Source organism: Nomascus leucogenys, chromosome 11, assembly GCF_006542625.1.
Source record: "Nomascus leucogenys isolate Asia chromosome 11, Asia_NLE_v1, whole genome shotgun sequence".
NCBI classification, from domain to species: domain Eukaryota; kingdom Metazoa; phylum Chordata; class Mammalia; order Primates; family Hylobatidae; genus Nomascus; species Nomascus leucogenys.
Window position 1 is genome coordinate 24,459,564 of NC_044391.1, and position 23,396 is coordinate 24,482,959.

At 34.3% G+C, this 23,396-nt stretch overlaps 1 protein-coding gene across 2 annotated transcripts in view; it reads right to left on the reverse strand.

Annotated features, from left to right (window-relative positions):
* Positions 1-2,170: 2,170 nt before the first annotated feature.
* BET1 (Bet1 golgi vesicular membrane trafficking protein) overlaps positions 2,171-23,396 on the reverse strand; it is a 52,469-nt gene continuing 31,243 nt past the window's right edge. Inside the window, exons 5-7 of one of the 2 annotated variants that reach the window (XM_030822095.1) lie at positions 15,298-15,494; positions 11,963-12,051; positions 2,171-5,101 (exon numbers count right to left, since the gene is read on the reverse strand). In XM_030822095.1, coding sequence (XP_030677955.1) covers positions 15,346-15,494 — 149 coding nt within the window. In that variant the 3' untranslated portion in view covers positions 2,171-5,101; positions 11,963-12,051; positions 15,298-15,345. The remainder of the gene's footprint in view (positions 5,102-11,962; positions 12,052-15,297; positions 15,495-23,396) is intronic. The other variant, XR_004032245.1, reaches the window with a different exon arrangement.

Sequence of the window (23,396 nt, forward strand, 5' to 3'; positions counted from 1 at the left end):
ACTGAAATGTGTTAATAACTCCACACCAAAAACTATGAAATAGTATAGCAAGTTATTAAAGATAATATAATAAAATGGAGATGTATTCTATCTTTATGGATTATAAGATTCAATATTGTAAAGGGGTCAAGTCCCCTCAAAATTATTCATAGATTCAATGTTATTTCAATGAAAGCCTTTTGCAGATTATTTTATGGACACTGACATACCAACTCTAAAGTCTACGTGGAGAAGCAAAGGGCCAAGAATAGCTAGGATAATTTTTTTTTTTTTTTTGAGACTGAGTCTCACCGTATTGCCCAGGCTGGAGTGCAGTGGCGTGACCTCAGCTCACTGCAACCTCCGTCTCCTGGGTTCAAGCGATTCTCATACCTCAGCCTCCCAAGTAGCTGGGATTACAGGTGCCCGCCACCACGCCTGGCTAAGTTTTGTATTTTTAGTAAAGATGGGGTTTCACCATGTTGGCCAGTCTGGTCTCAAACTCCTGACCTCGGGTGATCCTCCCGCCTCAGCCTCCCAAAGTGCTGGGATTACAGCCATGAGCCACGGCACCTGGCCTAGGATAATCTTAAAGAAGAATAAAAAGCTGGAATATTTGCATGACCACATAGAGGAAAACATGTGTGAGTCAGGGCTTTTATATGCAGTTAAGCTGTTCAACTCTGAAGACTACAGGTATATATTTTCAACAGACAAGAGGAGAGTACAATATTATTAATATGATCTTTTTAAATCTTGTAATTTGATGTCTTTTGCACCAAAGATTAATACATTGAATATATTTGGCTGTATGACTATGCCTAAAACAAATGAAGAAAACAGTAGGACAGAACAAAATAGAAAAGTATGTGTGTGTATAATATATAGTCCATATGCAAATACGTATGTCTAATATTTGTTTGTATTTATAATTTATATATGTATATATGCATATGTGTGTGTTTATTATGTATATATATATACTTACAGACACACACACACACACGCATACACACGTACATATGTTCTGACAATGTAGGCACTACAGGTGCATGAGGGTATCTGTATTTCTATCTCTTCCACCAATGCCTTTCATTTAGTAGCTTTCTAATTTTGCCAGAGAAACAAGGTTTAAGACATTTTAAGTGCTGTTCCAATTTGCATTGCTCTGATGTTAGCATCTCTCCTTAAGCTTGTAAACTTGTGAGATTTCATTTTCAAATACTCAATACCCATATGGGTTTACTACTATGTGGAGAGATTGGGGGACCATCTTGGAGGCTGTCTACCACACTAATAATACAAGAGGATAATACTCCCCCTCACTGAGAAAACACTATTTTTATATATCCATACATACATATATGTGTGTTATGTGTGCACATATATGTTTATAAAATTCCAACTCAATAGGTACCAAACTATGGACCAGTGTTATGAAAGTGTTTGATAAAGTTCTATAAAATTTCAAAGATTTCTGAGAAGTTGTGTGCTTTTCATTGGCATATATTTGTTTTTAGAAATTAGTTTCTTAATACCATAGTTCATTGGTTGTGGTGAACGTCTTTTTTCATACCAATTGTCACTCTTTAAAGTTAGTATGGTGTTCTGTGGGAATGATTCTAGTTCTAGTGAAGATACTAAGAATTGCCTCAGTATTTCTAATCCCATTCAGAAATCGTTCCACACAGATGTAATTTTTCAATGATCAATCTCCTGGTCTTTTTATAGAACAGCTACATGCTACTGAATTTATATACAAGTTTTTATAATAAGCTGACCTATGTACAAAATATGACTCATCATCTATATTCTGGATTTATCTTTACCTCAACAGTAGATTTCTAGTCTTGTCAAAAGATTGTCATTGAAAAGAAATCAGAGGGAAGATAAATGATGTCAAATGGAATATATGAAAATTAAACCATGTTACAAAAAAAAATAGTCTTTGTTTTAGTGTTTTTCTACATTTACCCATAGTCTGAAACTATAGCTGAACTGTGCAAACCAACTCTGATGAGCCTGGAAGTCCAGTTTCACAATAAACAAAGGTGAAACTAAGTTGAATCTCTTGAAAGCTGGTAGAAAACTGTCAAGTAATGTTTAATAATATAAACCGAAAATCACCAGTTACTAAGATAAATTCCTAAGACTTGAGTTTATTTCTTTACATACAGGGTTCAAAGCTTCCGTAATTTAATGGTAAGATAAACCTTTATTTAAAAAAAAAAAACACAGGATACATTATCTGAAATTCAAAATACTGAGCTAATAGATTCCCAACAGTTCACAGCACAGAACGTCAAATAAGATTATAAACATCTTGGCTATAATTAAAAGTGGATACATTAGACTCCTTATTGGAAATGAAACTTACTTTCAATTCTATGCATTTATGTGATGGTTGGAAAAAAATCCTCTGCAATTTATTTGATCTAGTATAAACAATAGTTTCAAACTTATTTAAAGTTAACATTGGCCATGACTTCATCAAGCCCATGTCAAAGATGCTCATTCCCCAACCAGTCAAAAGGAGTAGTTATTGCCAACACAAGGACCAGGGTTAGTTAGAGATGTATTTTTTTTCTTTTAAGACTAAAACTGAAACTCTCTCCTGTCTACTTCCATTTCGCATTCCACCATGGTTGTAAGTTTCCTGAGGCCTCCACAGAAGCAGAAGCCTGTATAGCCCCAAGAACCATGAGCTGGTTAAACCTCTTTTCTGTATAAATTACCCAGTCTCAGGTATGTCTTTATAGCAGTATGAGAAGAAAACTAATACAGTAGACATTTCCTATAACTCTTAAAATTTAAAGAGCAAGTCAGTATACATGCATGCTGAATCCTGTAGTCATTTTTTTCATAGCACTTATCATTTGACAAACTATATATTTTATTTGTCTAATTTTGTTCTCTCCACTCAAAGTTAAGTCCTCACTGAGGGAAGGAACTTAATTGACTACTATATCTGCAGAATGTAGAACAATGATGGATATGTGGCAGCCAGTTAATAAATATTTGTTGAATGAATAAATAAACTGATCTTTAAGTTGTCTTCAATTTGTTAAAGATATTTTTGTTAACTTAAGCTCCCATCTGAATGGACAAGAAAAGTCACCTGAGCCTGGCTGGTTTTAGTAATGACAAATTTCCTTTTGGGCTTCTACTTTATTTGTTTCTGTTGCTCTGTCAAGAATTAGACTTAAAAAGAAAAATTGAAAAAAGGCTTATATCAAAACATACTTTTTAAAGACAATTTCAAACTCCTGACCTCAGGTGATCCGCCGGCCTCAGCCTCCAACCAACATGGTGAAACCCCGTCTCTACTAAAAATACAAAAATTAGCTGGGCTTGATGCTGTGTGCCTGTATTCCCAGCTACTCAGGAGGCTGAGCCAGGAGAATCACTTAAACTCAGGAGGTGGAGGTTGCAGTAAGCCGAGATCGTGCCACTGCACTCTAGCATGGGTGGCAGAGCGAGACTCTATCTCAAAAAATAAGTAAATAAAAATAAAAATAAATAAATAATACAAAAATAAAAACAATTTCAACTTTTATTTTAGATTCAGGGGTTACATGTGCAGATTTGTTACATGGTTATATTGCATGATGCTGAGGTTCGGGATATGAATTTCTCACCCAAGTAGTGAGCATAGTACCTAATAGCTAGTTTTTCAGCCCATAACTTCCTTCCTCCCTTCCCTCTTCTACAGTGCCTGTTGTTCCCATTTTTATGTCTATGTGCACTCAGTGTTTAGCTCCCACTTATAAGTAAGAACATGCAGTATTTGGTTTTCTGTTCCTGCATTAATTCGATTAGGAATATGACCTCCAGCTGCGTGCATGTTGCTGCAAAGGATATGATTTCATTCGTTTTTATGGCTATGTAATATTCCATGGCATATATATACTACATTTTCTTTATCCAGTCCACTGCTGAAGGGCACCTCAGTTGATTCCATGTCCTTGTTATTGTGAATAGCACTGCGACGAACATATGAGTGCATGTAACTTCCAGGATCTTTAAGGAACTTAAATCGATACGCAAAAAAACAAATAACCCAATTAAAAGGTGAGTAAAGGATGTGAACAGACACTTCTCCAAAGAAGCCATTCAAGCGGCCAAGAAACATATAAAAAATGCTCATAATCAGTAATTACTAGATAAATGCAAAGCAAAACCACAATGAGATACCATGAGATTGCACATCAGTCAAAATGGCTATTATTAAAAAGTCAAAAAATAACAGATGCTGGAGAGGCTGCAGAGAAAAGAGAACACTTACACATAGTTGGTAGGAATGTAAATTAGTTCTGCCACTATGGAAGTCAGTTTGGAGATTTCTCAACTAATTTAAAACAGAACTACCACTCAGCCCAGCAATCCCATTACTGAGTATCTATCCAAAGGAAAACAAACCATTCTACCAAAGAGAATGAGCTTTTTAAAGAGTTTCTCATCTCTCAATCTAACTAGAAATCCTGTTAACATCCAGTGAATATAATAACACTTGCCCAGAGCTACACATGTTGGCTGGTTGACTGTGAATTATGGTCCTTTTTGCACTGCCTCGTTCATTTCTGGCCTCCAGAAGCCTAAATGTTGATCCATGTACTTTGAGGAATTACAGACTTGAAGATGAAGATTCTGGAAACTTCTGTAGTGTGTGAAGCATAGAAAGAGTGTAGTGCTAATAATTATACTGCTCATTCTAGACTAGTTGCTTGTAGCAAATCAGGATAAGAGTCAGTATTCACCATTTTGTGAATGCTAGTTCCCAAAGATAAAGACTCAAGTGACTTTAACAGTGGCAAAATTGAAAAAAAGCTCAAGTCCTATTTCTTCGTTTTTATAATGATGTATAATATCATATGCTAATATATAATCTATACAATTTTAATTAATCTATTTCTTCATCCATAATAAGGACATGTTTGTATTTATAAGTATAATATCATTGACAGGAATACATAGGGCTAGAAGTGTTGGAAATACAATTTGTACCCAAAGCAAGCTTGAAAACTTCTGAACCATCACAAACAGATTCTTGAATAGAGTGTGTGTCCTGGTGTCTGTGGAGTCTGGAACTGATTGTCCAACTGGGAGTTCTCTGCATTAATTTCTGTGTAAAATACAACATTTATGAAAGTATAAGTAATAAAAATATGCTAATTTGAAGCTTAAAATATATTATTGAAACTCAGCAGTAACCAAAGCAATTTAGAAATGAAATCAATAAATAATTATTTCTAAGAGAAGTACTTTATTACCAACATTTAAAATATTTCTGGTGGATAGTGATAAGAAAACAAGATAAACCTTTACTTAGTTTTCTTATTGCTTTTAAATTTTTTACAGACCATGTGTACTCTTAAGTCTGAACCTGGAGTAGACTGCTCCCACCACTCTGACTTCCTCAGCCACCACTGACTAAGTACTTATCTTATGATTAGCAAAAATGAAGCCATTTTTTAAAAGTGGACAGGGTCAAAATAGCCTTCAGGGGAATATTAATGGTGGTCACTGAGCTTAAGAAGTCACTTAAGCTACCTGGAATCACTAAAATTACAGATATGATTCTGATATTTACAAAGAATCTACATCTCTCCTATGGAGAACTGATTGATTGGTCCCAAGTAAAAGAAGCAGAGAGAATGAGATGCTTCTCAACTCTTCATATCATCCCTCTTCTCTTCCAAGAAGTGCTTGCTTTGAGTTTTTATTTATATTTAACATTTAAAACAATGAAAGAATATAAACTGAGAGATGCATGTTTTTGTTCTGAAAAATGCAAATTTTGGCTCATACATGAAACACTTTTAATGAATTTGAACAATATTTAAATAGAATTAAAACCTGGTATGTATATATTGCTTCTATCATAGAGCTCTCTTTACTTGCAGGGGGCAAATCTTGATTCTTTTAAGCAAATGAAGGTCATGCCATTTCCTTTTCTAGTGCTTGTTTTAGAAATAAGCATATAATGCAATTCTAGCCAATGTCACTTGAAAGTCTGATGGAGGTACCAGGAAAAATTGCTCTTTTTTTTTGGTGGGAGATAGGGGAATATACTATCTTCTAGTCCTTTAGTTCCTTTTAGGAATGTCACAATTAGTTTGTGCAGACTTCTTTAGGATATATTAGTATGATAGGGTTATCTGGATGTCAACCCAAAGGATTGGCAGCTTAGCAATACGGGGGGAAAAAAACAGAATCTTTGGTAGCATCCTTGGACCACTGAATCAACCTTCCCTGGGACTTTTCTACTTCTGGGCTTTGGGTTATATTTGGACCATCTGGAGTTGGTTCTTCTGTTTTAATCTAAAGCATCCTAAATGAGATGTTTCTTATGCTTCTAAATATACTGTTTTTAACCATGTTCCATTTTGTGTGGACATTGTAAGAGTAATAGATACAGACTTACAAAGAATATGCCTATGAATTAGGAAGCTTTAAGCAATGGAAACTATTTTTCATTCACTGCCATTCCACTATGGTAGCAATTCCTCTTATGGTAATTCTGTTTGTTACTTCTCAGTAACAGGAAGAATGATTCATACAATTCTGTAAGGTACTTTTAATGAATACATATCTATATTCTCAAACCATATGGCAACTTCTGGAATGCTTTAGATTTCCATCCCATCTTCATAATCTCTTAAAGAATCTCCTGCACCTTACTCACTCAATATTACAGTAGGTATTCACAGTCTGGTAACACTTTTGTTCTAATTGATCCAATGTGGTTTGGTGGTCACAGTTATTTATAATAGTGGTAATCATCATACTACAAGAGTATACCATATTGTATTTAACTACCTCACTATTAAGAAACCCTTAATATAGGGCCATCAACTTTAGTTGTGAAATTCCTGCATTGTGTGATATTACTGGGATCAATCTCATAGGAAGAGATCTAAGAATTAATAAGACTGAAAGGAAAAATTTAGAATATGTAAATGACAGGTTTTTTCTCTTTATAATTGTTAAGAAACTAAAACTAGATTTTATATCTCTTTTGAAAGGCTGAAATGAGCTTTATGTTATGAAGTCTACTAACAATTCAAACTGTCTATTTTGAAATCTTTAGCAATTTCTTAAAAAAATATTTTGTATTAGAGGATAAAAATGGCTCTGTTATTCATATATGATTAAGTACTGCATTTCTCACTTCAGTAAATGTAATTCCATATGATTTATTATATAAACCATCAGAATAATAGAATCCAGTTCTATTTGTGACATCTCTGCAGTTATCACAATGTATTTTGAAAACCCAAAGTAACAATGAGCATTTCCATTGAGTGTGTTTCTTTGCCCATAAAGGGAACAACCAAATTTACTTCTGGCAGAAACTCATTTGACACATTCTAACCAGAATATGTTAAATTAATTGTTTGTTTCATGTGGGATGTTAAAATGACATCTCATTTTATCCTTCCATTTTCTTAACATAATAATGAGCACATTCAATTCACAAATATTTCAATTTGGTTATGAGCTCCCTTCCTCCGTACTACTCCTACCACATCCACTTCAAATTTAGCATAATCACTCTCTTGATGATTTATGCAATTTCTAAACATTAGCAAACATAACTAACCAAATATAATTTATTAACAAGTCTTCAATTATTTTTAGAAAGAATTGCAAAAGCGTTGGCATTGTCTTACAGAAATACACCTGATTTTAAAAGTAGATTTTTTTTCTAATTTACTAGACAAGAATATCCAAACACCAAACTGTATAAATATTTCGAAACCATACATACAAAAGTATTATCTAATTTGTAGTGACTTATCAAGGCAGGGAAGTAGGAACTTAATATTCATTAAGACATTTGACTTTCTTAACAATGTGCAGAAGATCATGCTTTGTGCAGAGTTCAAAATAGATAACAAATGCCTTCTTCTGCGGGAAAAACATGAACATCAATGTGTCTAAAGGGCTATTCAATACATGTTTTGTATGCATCATTATTTGCATGCTTTATAATAATCCTGAGTTAGGCCCATTTTATAGATGAAAAGACAGCCTCAAATGTAACTTAGCCGAGGACTTATATACCTGGTAAGTTGCAGAACTGGTATGTGCACCCAATTATCTAAGAATCTAAAGCCCACATGCTTTTGTCACACTACACTGTCTTTCTTTTGAAATTTATAATCTATTATCAAGGAGGGAGAACTTACACAAAGTTCAAAGAAAGTATATACACTTATACACACACACACACACACACACACATATATATAAAGTTCAAAGAAGGTGGAGATGAGTACAACGTAGACAAATGTAATTGAAGAAGTTTTTGATGCTTATGAGTATTATACATATTTTAGGGGATCTGTGTTCTTCTCAATGTCTATGAATATGACCATCTTTTCTTCTCACATTCTTCCCTATCCGTTCACCAGTGACTTCACTCTTCTGTGAAGGATGAGATAGAAACAGCTACTTTTCTCTAACAGCATGATTTATCTAATTGGTATGATAGCAAAAGAACAAAAACTATTGGCTTGCAATAGGCAGATTAAGATGTGAAATGCTTGTTTCACTGGTTGCCCAATGACTTTGCCCTTCACTGGGTGAAAAGTGAGGAGCAAGAGGAGGAAGAATGAGAGGCACATTTTTGTTCTTGGGTCCAAGGAAATGCTCTAATCCAGTTTTAATGAAATTTCTGTTTTATCACTCTCTGACTTTTGAGTTCATTTATCAATTTGTTAATAACACAGACAGAAGAAATATGTGATTCTTTTGTAACAGGGTAGTCCAACAATGAACAGCTTTGGGAAGGATCTGGCTTCCCTGGGGAAAGTGTTGCTTCCTTAAAGATTGCTCCCTGTCTAGTAAATAATTGTAACTTGGTAGTCACTCTCAAACTATCCATTTAACAAGTAAACTCACATTTTTCTACTGTATGCTGGCAGATATGAATAATTAGGAAGGAGACATAGATGCTGGACTTTTCCCCTAGGAGAGAAAGATTCATTTATGACCTGCTTTTTTTTTTGGAAAAGCAGAAGAAACCCAAATTATAATCCATAAGGTATTCACCTGAACACATACTGACTTCGTGTAAGTATTTTTGTACTGATTTCAGTTTACAACAGTCAGTGCAATCTCACACGCCATATATTTCTATATTCTTTATTTGTGGCTATTTGAATTATTCATATGTTTAATTTTTAGTCTCTTTATCCTTGATTCTTCAAGATTCTGGAGATGACAATTTGTTCTTTTCTCACCTGGTTTATGATGATTTCAAATGCCCTACTCGGTCTCATTGAATTTAGCTATAAATTTCAAAATTGAATTGCAGAAAACAATGTATACTATTTGAAATCAATCTTGGATAAGTCATAATTACCCAAATATTTATTAATTTGATGAATTTCTATATGCCTTTTTTGGTCTTCACAGAGAGAGTATCAATTGCTAAGTGTTTTTAGTCAGTGGCTCTTTGTAAATGAAATACCTAAACTCACAATACTTCATACAAAATGTGTTACATTAGAGTATTTGCATTAAAGATATTTTACTCTGCAATAAAATTTTGTACAATCTAACATTCATGAAAGAGGGAAATGAGTAGATTTTGCAAAGAATATTCACCAAGACCTTTGTTTAATAGAGGGGAGACAAAGAAATAATTAAATACTAGCAGAAAACAGGATTGCCTCTTTGGGAAATGTACTCATTCAGGTAGCCCCTGGAACATTGGGTAAGTATCTCCTCTTGTCTGGGTAGGTGACAGTGTGTGGAGAAGCTAATGAATGTAGGGCCAAATTGCACCTTTTTGTTTGTTGGATTTTTCTCCATCTCCATTAGCTCTCGAGAGGAAAACACTTATTTGACCTTTTAAGTAGCTAGACTCAAAATAATTTTAGAATTTGCATATTTTACACATTTTTTTCTGAACCCTGAGCACATATAATGCAAATATATAGTCATAATTCTTATTCTGTTACCTTGTTCTAAATAATGAAAGTATTAGAGTCAACTCTTTGAGACAAGGCACATCTTACATTGACATCCCAAAAATGGGAATAGTGCTCCATAGTAAATAGTTTAAAAATATTTTTTGGATTATAAAATGAATTAATTATATAAAGAGAAAATGTGTTTACAAATGTAATTGGGAATAAATGTGTTAAATATTACCTAGAGTCTGGTTTTAATCCAAAAACAACTCAAACTTATTAATTAGATTTGTATTTTAATTCAACCATTTAGTTTTTTCTTTAAATATTTCAGAGTGTTAGTAATATACTGGCTGGAAGATGTAGCTAGATGGTGAATTGTCAGAATGAACATAGAAATCTTGGAAAAGACAGACACAGATGAAATAAATATATCTTGCCTGGTCCCTGAATAGGGGGACATGCTATTATCAAAAGTTTTAAGTAGCTGTGAATTACTTATAATAGCAAGTACTGAAGATTGTAATTTATGTTGTTATGTTATTAAGCAAATTGCCTGACAGAAAATATTGCAGTGTATTAAAACGACTTCTACCACACCTAATGTAAATTCAATAGATTAAAATATATACTGTATATTGTAAATAATACTTAAGCAGAAATACCTATAGAATATAATATATAAATAGGCAACTTTGTTTCCCTTCAGACTTCATTTAAAAGCCCAGACATCCCTTTTAACAACATATCTTGCTAAAAGCAATGTGCCCTTTTTGGTGAAACAGGTACCATATAATGAAGCTCAAATCTAATAGTGATAAATTGACTTACTGTTGTTAATGCATTAGCAAGTAATAAATCCAAGTACATGCCATCAATGCAGGAATTCTGTTCCTGCCTTAAAATTTGAGGACAACTTAAGTGTACAGAGTTTTTCTTGGAATAACAGTTAATGCTGAAATGAAAGTGGCATGCAAATCTCCCAATTCAGGAAGAAAAATAATCACAATATGCTTCTGCTGAATCTAAACAGTCCTACTTCCTTCCACAGTACCTTGTGAGCAGTCCTCTTAGGTGTCAGTAGTAGGCCTAGTAAACATTTTTTGTCCAAGGCTGTCCCTATGTGGCCCCACTTATGCTCACATTATGACCTCAGGATAATAATTAATAAAGCCCACTTTCACTCTCCGAAGTGTCTCAGTCTACATAATAAATTACATAGTTACTATATTATAGGTTAATACATATGAAATTGTATTAATGATATGGATTCATTACTAATGAGATTTAACTAAGAAAGTTTAAATCATATGGTAACTTTCCATAAAGTAATCTGACTTTTAAACGTGCAGATAAATGCTTTATTAAATGAAATGCGTTTTGATATTGTACAGCTTTTTCCAGAAATTGCAAGCTTAAAAAAAAAAAAAAAAAGCCATTGGACATGAAACAAGAAGCATTCTTGAGAAAATTCCCTAAGGAGAATTTGCTTTTTCTTAAAAAGGGGCTTTATTTGAGGGGTCAAGCTAAGATTGTGCTCCTTCCCACCTGGAGAATAACATTCAACATCAAATATTTGGCCAGAAATTTGCTACAGACATTAGCAAGTCATTCCTTTCATCTGTGATTGTATATGAAGTGTTAGCTCTAGAGTGTGAGCTGCCATCCATCGGAGACAACGTTTGCTTCTCCTGTGTAACAATGTCACAACACTGTAAGTTCAATAACATTGCCTAAGTAGTCAGGCAATGAAATCAATATGCACGAAATGCTATCATTGTCGTTGGCTTAAAGGCAAAATATGTTGAACCAAGGCTATTTTCTGATTCAATTAACATTTATAGAAAACCTATTATGTGCCACGCATCTTGACACAAATTTTTTATTTGTTCCTAATAACAACCTGTGAGGTATGTGTTACTTTCCAGATGGGGAAATAGAAAGCCAGAGAGACTAAGTGACTTTTTTAAAGTCACTTAGCTGGTAATTGATGGAAGGTTGATTCAAATCAAGGCTGATTGATTTAACATGTGAGCTCTTTCCGCCCCATTTCTGCTTACATCTCTGGCTCCAGACTTTGATGTTTGGCCAAGAAGAGACTTTTCAGTGTGGTAGCAAGCCATTTCCTACTAATCTAAAATAAGGATTCCTGCATGGAGATAAAATTGAATATTATTTTTTCCTATTACTTTTGATAGAAAGCCATTTCCTGCTAATCTAAAATAAGAATTCTTGCATGGAGATAAAATTGAATATTTTTTCCTATTATTTTTGAAACATCTTCAACACTTTCCTTAGGGAAAAAAAGTGGGTAGACAGCATCACTCTTATCTTTTTTTTTTCTTCTACCATCTGCCCTTCACAATTCAATGGAGGAAACTGTACATTTCAGTGGGAAGATTCTATTATTCTACTACCACAAGACATCCTTATCTTCTGCATATCATTTATTTTTGAAGCTGTAAACTGGCTGAATTCTTTAGTCGTTTCAACTTTAAAACTAGAAATTTTGCTCCAAAATTAAAGAGTATCAGGAATACAAAGGAGAACAGGAAAATCTGAGACTCTTTTCATTTAAGATCAATGAATTATTTGGTTATACAGATACTTGAAGTGTAGTTAACAGATATCAAAAAGAAGTCCTGGGTTGCATTCAGTCATGGCTGCCACAGATGTCAAAACTTCACATGTGGGATGAAAGATCGTCCACAGTATGGAACAAGAGAGTTTGGAGTTCTTTAAGGATTCTGCAGTCTTACTACTAAGCAAAAGCCTGGCATTTTAGATCTCCTATAGCTGTTGAGCAGAACTGAACAGTCATTCTTGAATCATATTTACTACATTGCTACCTGATGACTAAAGTAAAGGCTCAAAACTTCAGCTGTATCTAGGAAGGTTTTGGGATCCTCAGTTCCCTGAACTTTTTGAACTACAAAGTGTATATTATTCCCATCCACCAGAATTTAGCTCTGGGGAAACAAACTCTGGAGAAGGAGTTTTCATGAAATAGATTTTCCATGCTAATTACTTGAACTGTTGTATAAAGAACTCAGAAAAAAATGTGTATGCATACAAACCATACATTTTAAAAACCTAGCGACTACTGATCATGGGGCAGGAACACAGAAAGAGAGATAAGACATGTCTATAGGCTTCCCACGTATACCTCAACACCTGGCCTCTGGGCCCTGTGATGAGAAGGCTGAAACACAGAGGAATCTGAACAGGGACACTACATACAAATACTGAATTATATGTTACATAAAGGTTTTAAAATGCACCAGGCCTGGGAAGAACCCCAAATAGAATAGAAACTGTAGCAAACGTATCTAACTGTATTAAAAATGAGTAACAGAACACTATAGGAGGTGTAAAAGAAGAACTAACCTAAGTTATTTTGGAAAGCAATATTTTGATTGAATAGTATGAGGCTAAAGACAAAAAGAACTGCACATAAATAATATACTTTCCTTAGTAAATTTGTTCCCAAATGAGTACAGATTCATATTTCAGAAGGTATTTTCTTTGTATGCTAGGGTTGAAAAAAAATACATGCATATATTGAAGACAATGAGAGTCAGTTTTCTCTTTGTCTATAATAGAAAGAAGTTATATATAAGAAAAGGGATAGCTAGAATAAACCCTGCAGTATTGGATTGGAATTGTAGATATCAATATGAATTCATCGTTTTTAAAGATAAATACAGACATAAACTTAGACATATGTGTATACAATAACCAGTATAATATATGTATTCTGAAACCATGTTCACTGACAGGTACTAAAAGTAGTGACACTCTGTTAGTAGTAAGCACACCTATCACCCAGATTTTTGTTTCTAATACCATTATCTAATAAAAGGAACCAGAACTCCTTGGAGATATAGTTGATTCCAGGGCTGGCACAGAAAATATACAAGATAAGACTTTAGCCGCATGCAGCAGCAGGAAGTACGACAGTGCTCAAAAAAGAATAGGGCATGTTGAAAGGGCACAGGAGCCAAATGGAAAAGATCCCAATACCCAAAGCTAGAAAAATTTACAAAAGGAAAAAATATAATTGGATTATAATCCATAGAATAAAATAAATATCTGTGGTGCCATAGTGATAAAGATAAGTATTTGAGTAGATACATAAATGTAGGAGAAGAGGCAGCTCTTCTTTAGAAAAAGATTCCAATTAATAAGTAAAAAAGGAATGAGGGAAATAGAAAATCACCATTAGAACACCATTAATGAATACTGAAATTGTTGGGTAAAAGTTTGAGGAGAAATAATATTTGCATTTGAAAGTAACTCTTACAAAATATTTATTAATTGAAAAAGAAATAAAGTAAATTTAGAGTAGAGAAAACTGGGAGACACCACTTTTAGAAAGTGATCCAGGTCAATATAACCAATAATCAAATATATTGACATCATACATGATATACATATATTGACATGATACACTGAGAGGGGCACATCACTTCTGTAGTATTCTTGCCAAAAATGCATAATCTCAATCTAATTATGAGAAACATCAAATAGAACCAAACTGATGGAAATTCTACAAAATAGCTGAGCAGGACTCTTCAGAAGTGTCTGTTGTATCTGATGTAACAGATCAGTGGAAACTGTAGAGACATCACAACTAAATGAGATGTGAGATCCTGACTAGGACCCTGGAACATAAACATAACATTAAAAGACAAATTGGTGAAATTTGAATAATGTCTGTAATTTAATTAATAGTATTGTACCAATGTTAACTTCTTGGTTTTGACCATTAAAGCAACTGTATTTTTCTATTTTTATAACTTTTCTGTAAGTAATGTTCTTACAAAACAAAAAGTTTTTAAAAATTGAAATAAAATGTGCTAGAATATTGAGAATAGCTATCTTTCGAAAGTGAAAGTGCAGATGATTTTTATTTTTTCCTTAATTTTGTTTTCCAAAATCTCTACAAAGAGCATGTGATATTTAGAAAATGCATTACTATTTTTATTTTTGGCCAGGAAATCCCTTACGTATGGCTTTAGTTGTAAAAAATTAATAAATCGTGTTTTAATTTTAAAAGATAATGCAAAAATGTTTATATGACGTATTAGAAAGTGTCTGTAAGCTTTAATAGCAAAGGAGATTCCACATCAGTTAATGCTGTTTTTTGCATAGATACTTAAATTGTCATTAAGTCATCCTTTATGTTTTAATTACAAGCATACTGCTTACCATTTTGGAAAGCCGAGATGATCCCAGATATAATGGATATAGGTAGAAAATGCTACTTTCTCTTGAGTAATTGAAGAATGTCATGATGTTCTCTTTTAATATCATGCTCAATCACACCTGCCAGATACGATTTTTAATTTTCAAAATATTATGAGACTATCAAATGTACTTGTTAAAAACTTACTTCTTTCTTGGAAGATTTGGAAGGCTTCAGAGTCATTATTTTGACATGTCATGATATAATTCTGCAGCTGTGATAGATGGCACTGAAAGTAAGTCTGCTTCTTTTTAAGCTTCTGGACAAATACTGAGGAACAGTCAAAACTAGCAGAAGTAGGCTTTCACTGCTATTGGTGAAATCCCTGGAACCTGAAGGATCCACTGTAAAAACAGATGGAGATCTTAGTTTCTAAATAATTTGAAAAAAAAAAACATTTAAAGTAGAAGTAAATGTACTCTCAGAAGAGTTACAGAAAAACTGAGCAGGTATTCAGAGAATTAATGGAAGGCTTATGTGATAGAAAACTTTCTAAGTCATTATTTTATCCTGCTTCCCTCCAACCCCTTCACATCCAGAACTACTTTTCACAGGATACATTTTAAAGATATCTACTTATAGTGGATGTGTGTGTGTGTGTGTGTGTACACATACATTCAGCATCTGCAAAGCACAATAAAGCAAAACACAATAAGATGAAGTATACATGTACTCACTTAAAATGGCACAATGACCTTTTAACATAAGAATGTTTGATACTGTCATTTTTATTTAAACTAGTCAAGCTTGAATGCCAGCAGGTTCTCTGAACAATAGTTTTCAGGTAAATAAAAAATGTAATTGTATTGTTCTTTAAAAATAGCAATGAACATAGCATTACGGTGCTGCTTTTTTGCCTCATATTTCATCTCACCTTGACCACATGTGGTTAATAAAAGAGTACTTATTATTATTTATTAAATTTTATTTCAACCGTTTTCGGAGAATAGATGGTGTTTGGATATATGCATAAGTCCTTTAGTGGTGATTTCGGAGATTTTGGTGCACCCATTACCTGAGCAGCATACACTGTACCCAATGTGTAGTCTTTTATCCCTCACTACCCTCCCACACTTCCCCATGAGTCTCCAAAGTCCATTATATCATTCTTATGCCTTTGCGTCCTTCTGGCTTAGTTCTCACTTATAAGTGAGAAGAGAAGATACTTGGTTTAACATTTGTGTCTTACTTCACTTACAATAATGGCCTCTGACTCCATCCAGATTACTGCAAATGCCATTATTTTGTTCCCTTTTATGGCTGAGATGTATCTATATCTATATCTATCTACATCTGTATCTCAATCGCATTTTCTTTGGATACTCCAACCTGAGCTCTTGTATCTTCCTTGTTAGTCAATCATAATCTGGATGAAGTTTCGTCTACTGTGCACAGATCTTTCAGCATCAAAGGTGTTGGAGGGGCTAGGTACGGTGGCTCATGCTTGTAATCTCAGCACTTTGGGAGGTCGAGGCAGGCAGATTACTTGAGGCCAGGAGTTCGAGATCAGCCTGGCCATCATGGTGAAACCCTGTCTCTACTATACATATGCAAAATTAGCAGGGCATGGTGGCAGGCACGTCTAGTCCCAGCTACTTGGGAGTCTCCTGAGGCAGGAGAACTGCTCGAGCCAGGGAGGCGGAGGTAGCAGTGAGCCGAGATCATGCCACTGTACCCCAGGCTCGGTGACAGAGTAAGACTGTCAAAAAAAAAAAAAAAAAAAAAAAAAAAAAAACAAGGGAAAAACCATTGGAGCAGTTTTCTTCATCAGTGACTTAGAATCTGCTTTAACCTGAAAAAATAGACTAGTGCTTGGGATATTTTTTGTCTTTAAGATTTTTTGTCTTCATAAGTTTGAATTTTATTTACAGGCATACCTCATTTTATTGCACTTTGCAGATTTTTCTTTTTCTTTTTCTTTTTTTTTTTCTTTGAGACAGAGTCTCACTTTGTTTCCCAGGCTGGAGTGCATGATCTCAGCTCACTGCAACCTCTGTCTCTCGGGCTCAAGTGATTCTCCTGCCTCAGCCTCTTGAGTAGCTGGAACTAAAATTGCCCACCACCATGCCCAGCTAATATTTTTTTTTGTATGTTTAGTAGATGCAGAGTTTTGCCATGTTAGCCAGGCTGGTCTCAAACTCCTGGCCTCAAATTATCCACCCACTTCAGCCTCCCAAAGTGCTGGGATTACGGGCGTGAGCCACCATACCCCACTGATGTTGTTTTTTTTTAAAATGAAGCCTTGTGTGTGAACTGTACATTAAGAAAATCTATCAGTATCATTTTTTCCAATAGCACGTGCTCACTTTGTCTCTCTGTGTCACATTTTGGTAATTCTGACAGTATTTCAAACTTTTTCATTTTTATTATATGACCATGGTGACTTATAATCAGCGATCTTTGATATTACTATTGTAATTATTTTGGGGCACCACAAAACACACCAATATAAGATGGTAAATTTAATCAATATCTGTTGTATGTGTTCTGGCTGATCCACTGAGCAACCATTCCTCTACCTCTCTCCCTTTCCTAGGGTTTCCCTATTCACTGAGATACAGCAATATTAAAACTATGCCAATTAATAACCCTACAATTGTCTCTAAGTGTTCAAGTGAAAGGAAGAGTTACACATCTCTCACTTTAAGTCAAAAGCTGAAAATGATTAAACTTAGTAAGGAAGACATGTCAAAAGTTGAGATAGGATGGAAGCTAGGCCTCTTGTGCCAATTAGCCAAGATGTGAATGCAAAGGAAAATTTCTTGAAGGAAATTATAAGTGCTACTCCAGTGGATACAAGAACAATAAGAAAGTGAAACAGGCTTATTCCCCATATGGAGAAAATTTGAGTGGTCTGGATAGATTAAACTAGCCACAACATTGCTTTAAACCAAAGCATAATCCAGAGCTAGGTCACAACTTTCTGGAAGTCTGTGAAGGCTGAGAAAAGTGAGGAAGCTGCAGAAGCAAAGTTTGAAGCTAGCAGAGATTGATCCGTGAGGTTTGAGGATAGAAGGTCTTCTCCATATCATAAAAGCGCAAGGTGAAGCAGCAAGTGCTAACGTTGAAGATGCAACAAGTTATCCAGAAGATCTGGCTAAGATCATTGATGAAAGTGGCACAGTAAACAACAGGTTTTCAGTATACATGAAACAATCTTCTGTTGGAAGGAGATGCCACCTAGGAATTTCACAGCTAGAAAGTCAATGCCTGTTTTCAAAGCATTCAATGACAGACTGACTCTCCTGTTAGGAGCGAATGCAGCTGGTGACTTTAAGTTGAAGCCATTGCTCATTTCCCATTGTGAAAATCCTAAGGACCTTAAGAATTATTCTACATATTATCTGCCTGTGCTCTATAAATGGAATAACAAACCCTGGACAACAGCCTATCTCTTTACAACATGGTTAACTGAATATTTTAAGCCCAATGTTGATAACTAACGCCTAGGAAAAAAAAAGATTTCTTTTAAAATATTACTGCTCATTGACAATGCATCGGGTCACCCAAGAGCTCTGATGGAAATGTGCAAGAAGATTAATGTTTTCATGCCCACTAACACAACATCCATTCTGCTTCCAAGGATCAAGGAGTAACTTTGATTTTCTCCTATTATTTAAGAAAGGCATTCCATAAGGCGATATCTGCCTCAGATAGTGATTCTTCTAGTGGATCTGGGTAAAATAAATTAAAGATCTTCAGGAAAGGATTCACCACTCTAGAGGCTCTTAATAACATTTGTCATTCATGGGAGGAAGTTAAAATGTCAACATTCACAGGAGTTTAGAAGAGGTTGTTTCCAACATTTATGGATGACTTTGAGGGGCTCAAGACATAGTGGCAGAAGTAGCTGCAGATGTGTCAGAAGTAGCAGAAGAATTAGACTGGAAGTGGAACCTGAAGATATGACTGAAATGCTGCAATCTCATGATCAAACTTGTATGGAAGAGGAGATGCTTCTTACTAATGAGCAGAGAAAGTGGTTTCTTGAGATGAACTCTACTCCTAGTGAAGATGCTGTGACAGTTGTTGAAATGACAACAAAGGATTTAGAATACTGTATAAATCTAGTTAATAAGACAGCAACAGGGTTTGAGAGGATTGACTTCAATTTAGAAAGAAGTGCTACTGTGAGTAAAATACTATCAAACAGTATAGCAAGCTACAGAGAAATCTTTCATGAAACGAAGAGTCAATTGATATGGCAAACTTCATTGATGTCTTATTTTAAGAAATTGCCACAACCACCCCATCTTCAGCAACCACCACCCTGATTCATCAACAGCAATAAACATCGAGGCAAGACTCTCCATTAGAAAAATTATGACTTACTAAAGGCTCATGTAATTATTAGCCTTTTACCAATAAAGTATTTTTAAATTAAGGTATGTACTTTTTTATACATAATGCTATTGCACACTTAATAGATTACAGTATGTTGTAAATATAACTTTTATATGCACTGGGAATCCTAAGAATTTGTGTGAGATGTTTTATTGTGATAGTCACTTTATTGTAGCTGTCTAAAACCAATCCTGCAATATCTCTGAGGTATACCTGTATGTTGAGTCAGGAGACTGGTACTTAATAGAGGAACTTTATCAAAGTTTTACATGCAGCTTAGTGGTAGAACTTTGCTATTGCATTTTTTAGAGATGGTTTTGTAATGAGGCACGTAAAATATACAACACCTCAAGGGGCATCAAGCTGAAAACTTTTGTAAGCAAGATACTTGTTCAGCTCGACCTGGATAATTTAGCCACTTTGGCAAACACTCTCCTAGATTAAGTAACTGAATTTGTATATTATTTGAACTGAAAGGAATATATTGTTAAATTATTTATTTCAGTAAAAATTATTACAGATATTTAAACTATTAATTACATTGTAGAAATGCAAATATCAGACTCATTTTTATTTTAATGTTTGAGAATTGATGACATATCTCAAGGGCACACATTCCAAGGTAATTGTAGTCAAGATTTTTTTTCTCCTTCTTTAAAATGTCTCAGGCAATTGGGCTAAAATGCTTGTTAACACTAATAATAAAATTCCCCAAAGGTTCTTATTGGTTGTTATTTTACTCGTCAGATTTTATGCCAATGAAACTCACTACAATTGTTAGCACATGACCAGCGAAGTGTTTGTCTGCAGAGGCTCTGCTGAGCACAAGAATGTGAGTAGGTGAGAGTGAGTCAGTGAATGTGCTGGATGTCCTGCAGGTGCTGCTGATGTGCCATCTCATCAGGTTGGCCTCCACACCATCACATTTCCTATTTCCTCCGCCAAGCTCAATTGACCTCAAGCTTTTTGCTTGGCTGGCTCATCTCCATCCTCCCAGCCTCAGCCCCTCAGAGAGGCCTTTTCTGACCTCCCTGTCTAAAAGGGCCTCCCCAGTAACTCTCACTCTTATTGCCCTGCTTATTTGTGTCTTTATCCAAATATGGTTATTTTTTAATCTATGAATTTTGCTTCTTTCTCGCCTATTTTGCACTTCATTGTAGTACTAATGCCCAGCAATGTGAATGGCGCATAGAGTGGCTTATTAAATATTTTCCTTCGTGGGTGAATAAATAACCCCCTCAAAAGTTGTGTGATATAGATAAAACTATCCTCAGTTCAGAGAAAAGGAAGCAGGGCCAGAGATGTTATATGACTTGCCAAACAGTCAAAAGTGGAAAAGCTAAAATTCACGCCTAAGTGTTTCTGACTCAAACTTTCTCCTGCCCCACCAAAGCTTGCACTGATTGGCTTTTTAAGAAATGTGGGTAAATTTCATTCTTAAAATTGTCATAATATCATCAGGTTTAGTGCAAACAATTGTTCTCATATGCTAACCTTGTATAGGCTGTGTAGCACCTGGAAAAAAACTTAAACGTAAAAAAAAAAAAAAATTAAAACTATTGTTTAAGTGAGTTAACATTGCACTTACTTCACTTGTGTGAAGGTGCAGTTTCTTTGGCTCCTACCCTTCTTTCTCCTAAAAACATAGTGTTGTTACTGATAGTCTTGATATTCCCACTCAAATGTTTAGACCTTCCGTACACCTAGAGTAGTTAATTCTTTCTCAAGTTACTTTCTTGAGTTACGTGGTGGTTTTGCAATAAAACAGAAAAAATACCCATAGTACCATTCTCTGCACTGACTTCATTAATAAATTGGGCAAAACTAAATTGAGAGGAAAAGTAGCATTAGCCAATAACTTAACCAGTGTGTCTTTGAAGAAACTGAACTTTAAAATCATAATAGATTTTTAAAATATGGATTTAAGTTCCAGTTCTTTGCTTTATATGTTCTCCACTAATAAATCTGCTTATGATATATTTCATGAAGCAGATAGGTACAATCAGATATCAAATTTCATTAGCCTTCTGTTTCTGGTAGCATTTTCACAGATAAGTGAATGTTCATTATTCAATGAATATATAATGAAGTGAATATTTTTCCAGCAAATCTCAAAGGAATAGCTGATATATATATATATATATATATATATATATATATATATGTCATTAATGCCGCCCACCAAATATTCAAATAGTTCTCTTTCCTTCTAGTCATATGGTAAGATTTTCCTTCCCTTGCCTCTTGAAGTTTGGGTGGTCATGAGATGGACTTAACAGTGACATGTGAACAGAATGTCATGGATCACTTCTGAACAAAAGTATAAAGCACTATTTGTGGCATTCTGTTTTTCCTTCCTTAGTGATTGTGAAGCTCAGAGATAGGACCTCCCTCAACATGGGTATTCAGGATAACATGGATCAGAGTTCCCCAGCCAATATGTGATGGGCATGTAGCCTGAGCAAGAAATAGACGTTGACACTTTAAGCCACTGAGAATTTTGTGTGCTTTGTTACAGTTGCATAACCAAGCATTTCTTGCTGGATTAAAAAAAAAATCTTGTTGTTAATTGTATTTCCTTCAAGTAACATATATGTGTTTGAGAAGCTAAAGTGATTGAGAAGCAATCACAATTGAGATGGAATCCAGGTAATGATGCAGATAACAGCACTGGACTATAAGGCAACCAGTCGTAGTTTCAACTTTGCCATCACCCACTTGTGTGATTGGTCAATTCAATTCGTATAACCTTTTTGTTTTTATCATTTTAAAAATAATAGTATGAATTACATTGCTCCTAAAATACCTTCCACAACTATTAATATTTCTTATAATTATTATTATTGCTATTATTGTTTTACTGCTTCTTGTACTATTTGAAGCAGGTAGATGTCAAAAAAATATAATTTAAAGTTAACCATTTGATTTAATTCTTAAAGAATAAAAATTTATTGTGAATTTCACTTTATTCATAAATCTTTTATGAAGTTTATGCAGTTGCAGATTAAAGAATTTTTAAATGTTGATAGTCTATTAAACATCTTCCTATGAGTTAAGAAGTTAATCTTGCATCACTTCTCAGCCTTTTGGCTAAGATCAAGTGAAGAAGTTAATCTTACATATATTTTACATATATATTCAATCTCACATATATTTTATAGTTCTCTACTTTTAAGAAGCAACTTATACAGATAAGGAACTGCACTGTATATTATGGAGCTTGAAAACATTCATCTGGTCATTTAAAACTTTTTGATAAAGGCTATATTTCTCCTCTCTCCAAAACAGATCTTTAGTGGTTATTTTTGTGTGTCGATTCTTATTTATTTAAATTGCGATTTTAAAATAGTTACATGTAAGTGGGCATAAAATCATTTCAAATAAATAGACAAGGACAGTTGCATGAATAAAAACTGTGAGGATATTCAATACCTGCTGAATGACAATTAAGGATAAGTCAAAGGAGGGAGCCCATTTGCTCTTTGGATAGAGTTTTGGCACCAACTAATAATTAATTCTTCCTTAATTAAGAGAATAACGTATTCCCTTATCTTTTAAAACCTATAATCACAAATTAATAGGGATAACTTGAGAATCCACCAATAATAAGGCTTTCTTTAAAAATATATATATAGCAGAAGTAAAAGTCATTATGTTTTATTATCCAGACTTATGAAAAAGACTGTCGAGGGATAGCACCGTGTCCTATTCCCACCCCTCAAAAATAAACCTAATGGTTTGTGGATTGACAGTCTTTTACAGGCCAAAAATTGCATTGTGTTGCCAATATGAATAATGATCAATATTTTTACACTGAGGCTCTTTGGAAAATAAACATTTGTTCTATATTAATCTTCCTCCCACTTAAGTTTGGGTTTTTTTTATTGTTTTCATTATTAAAG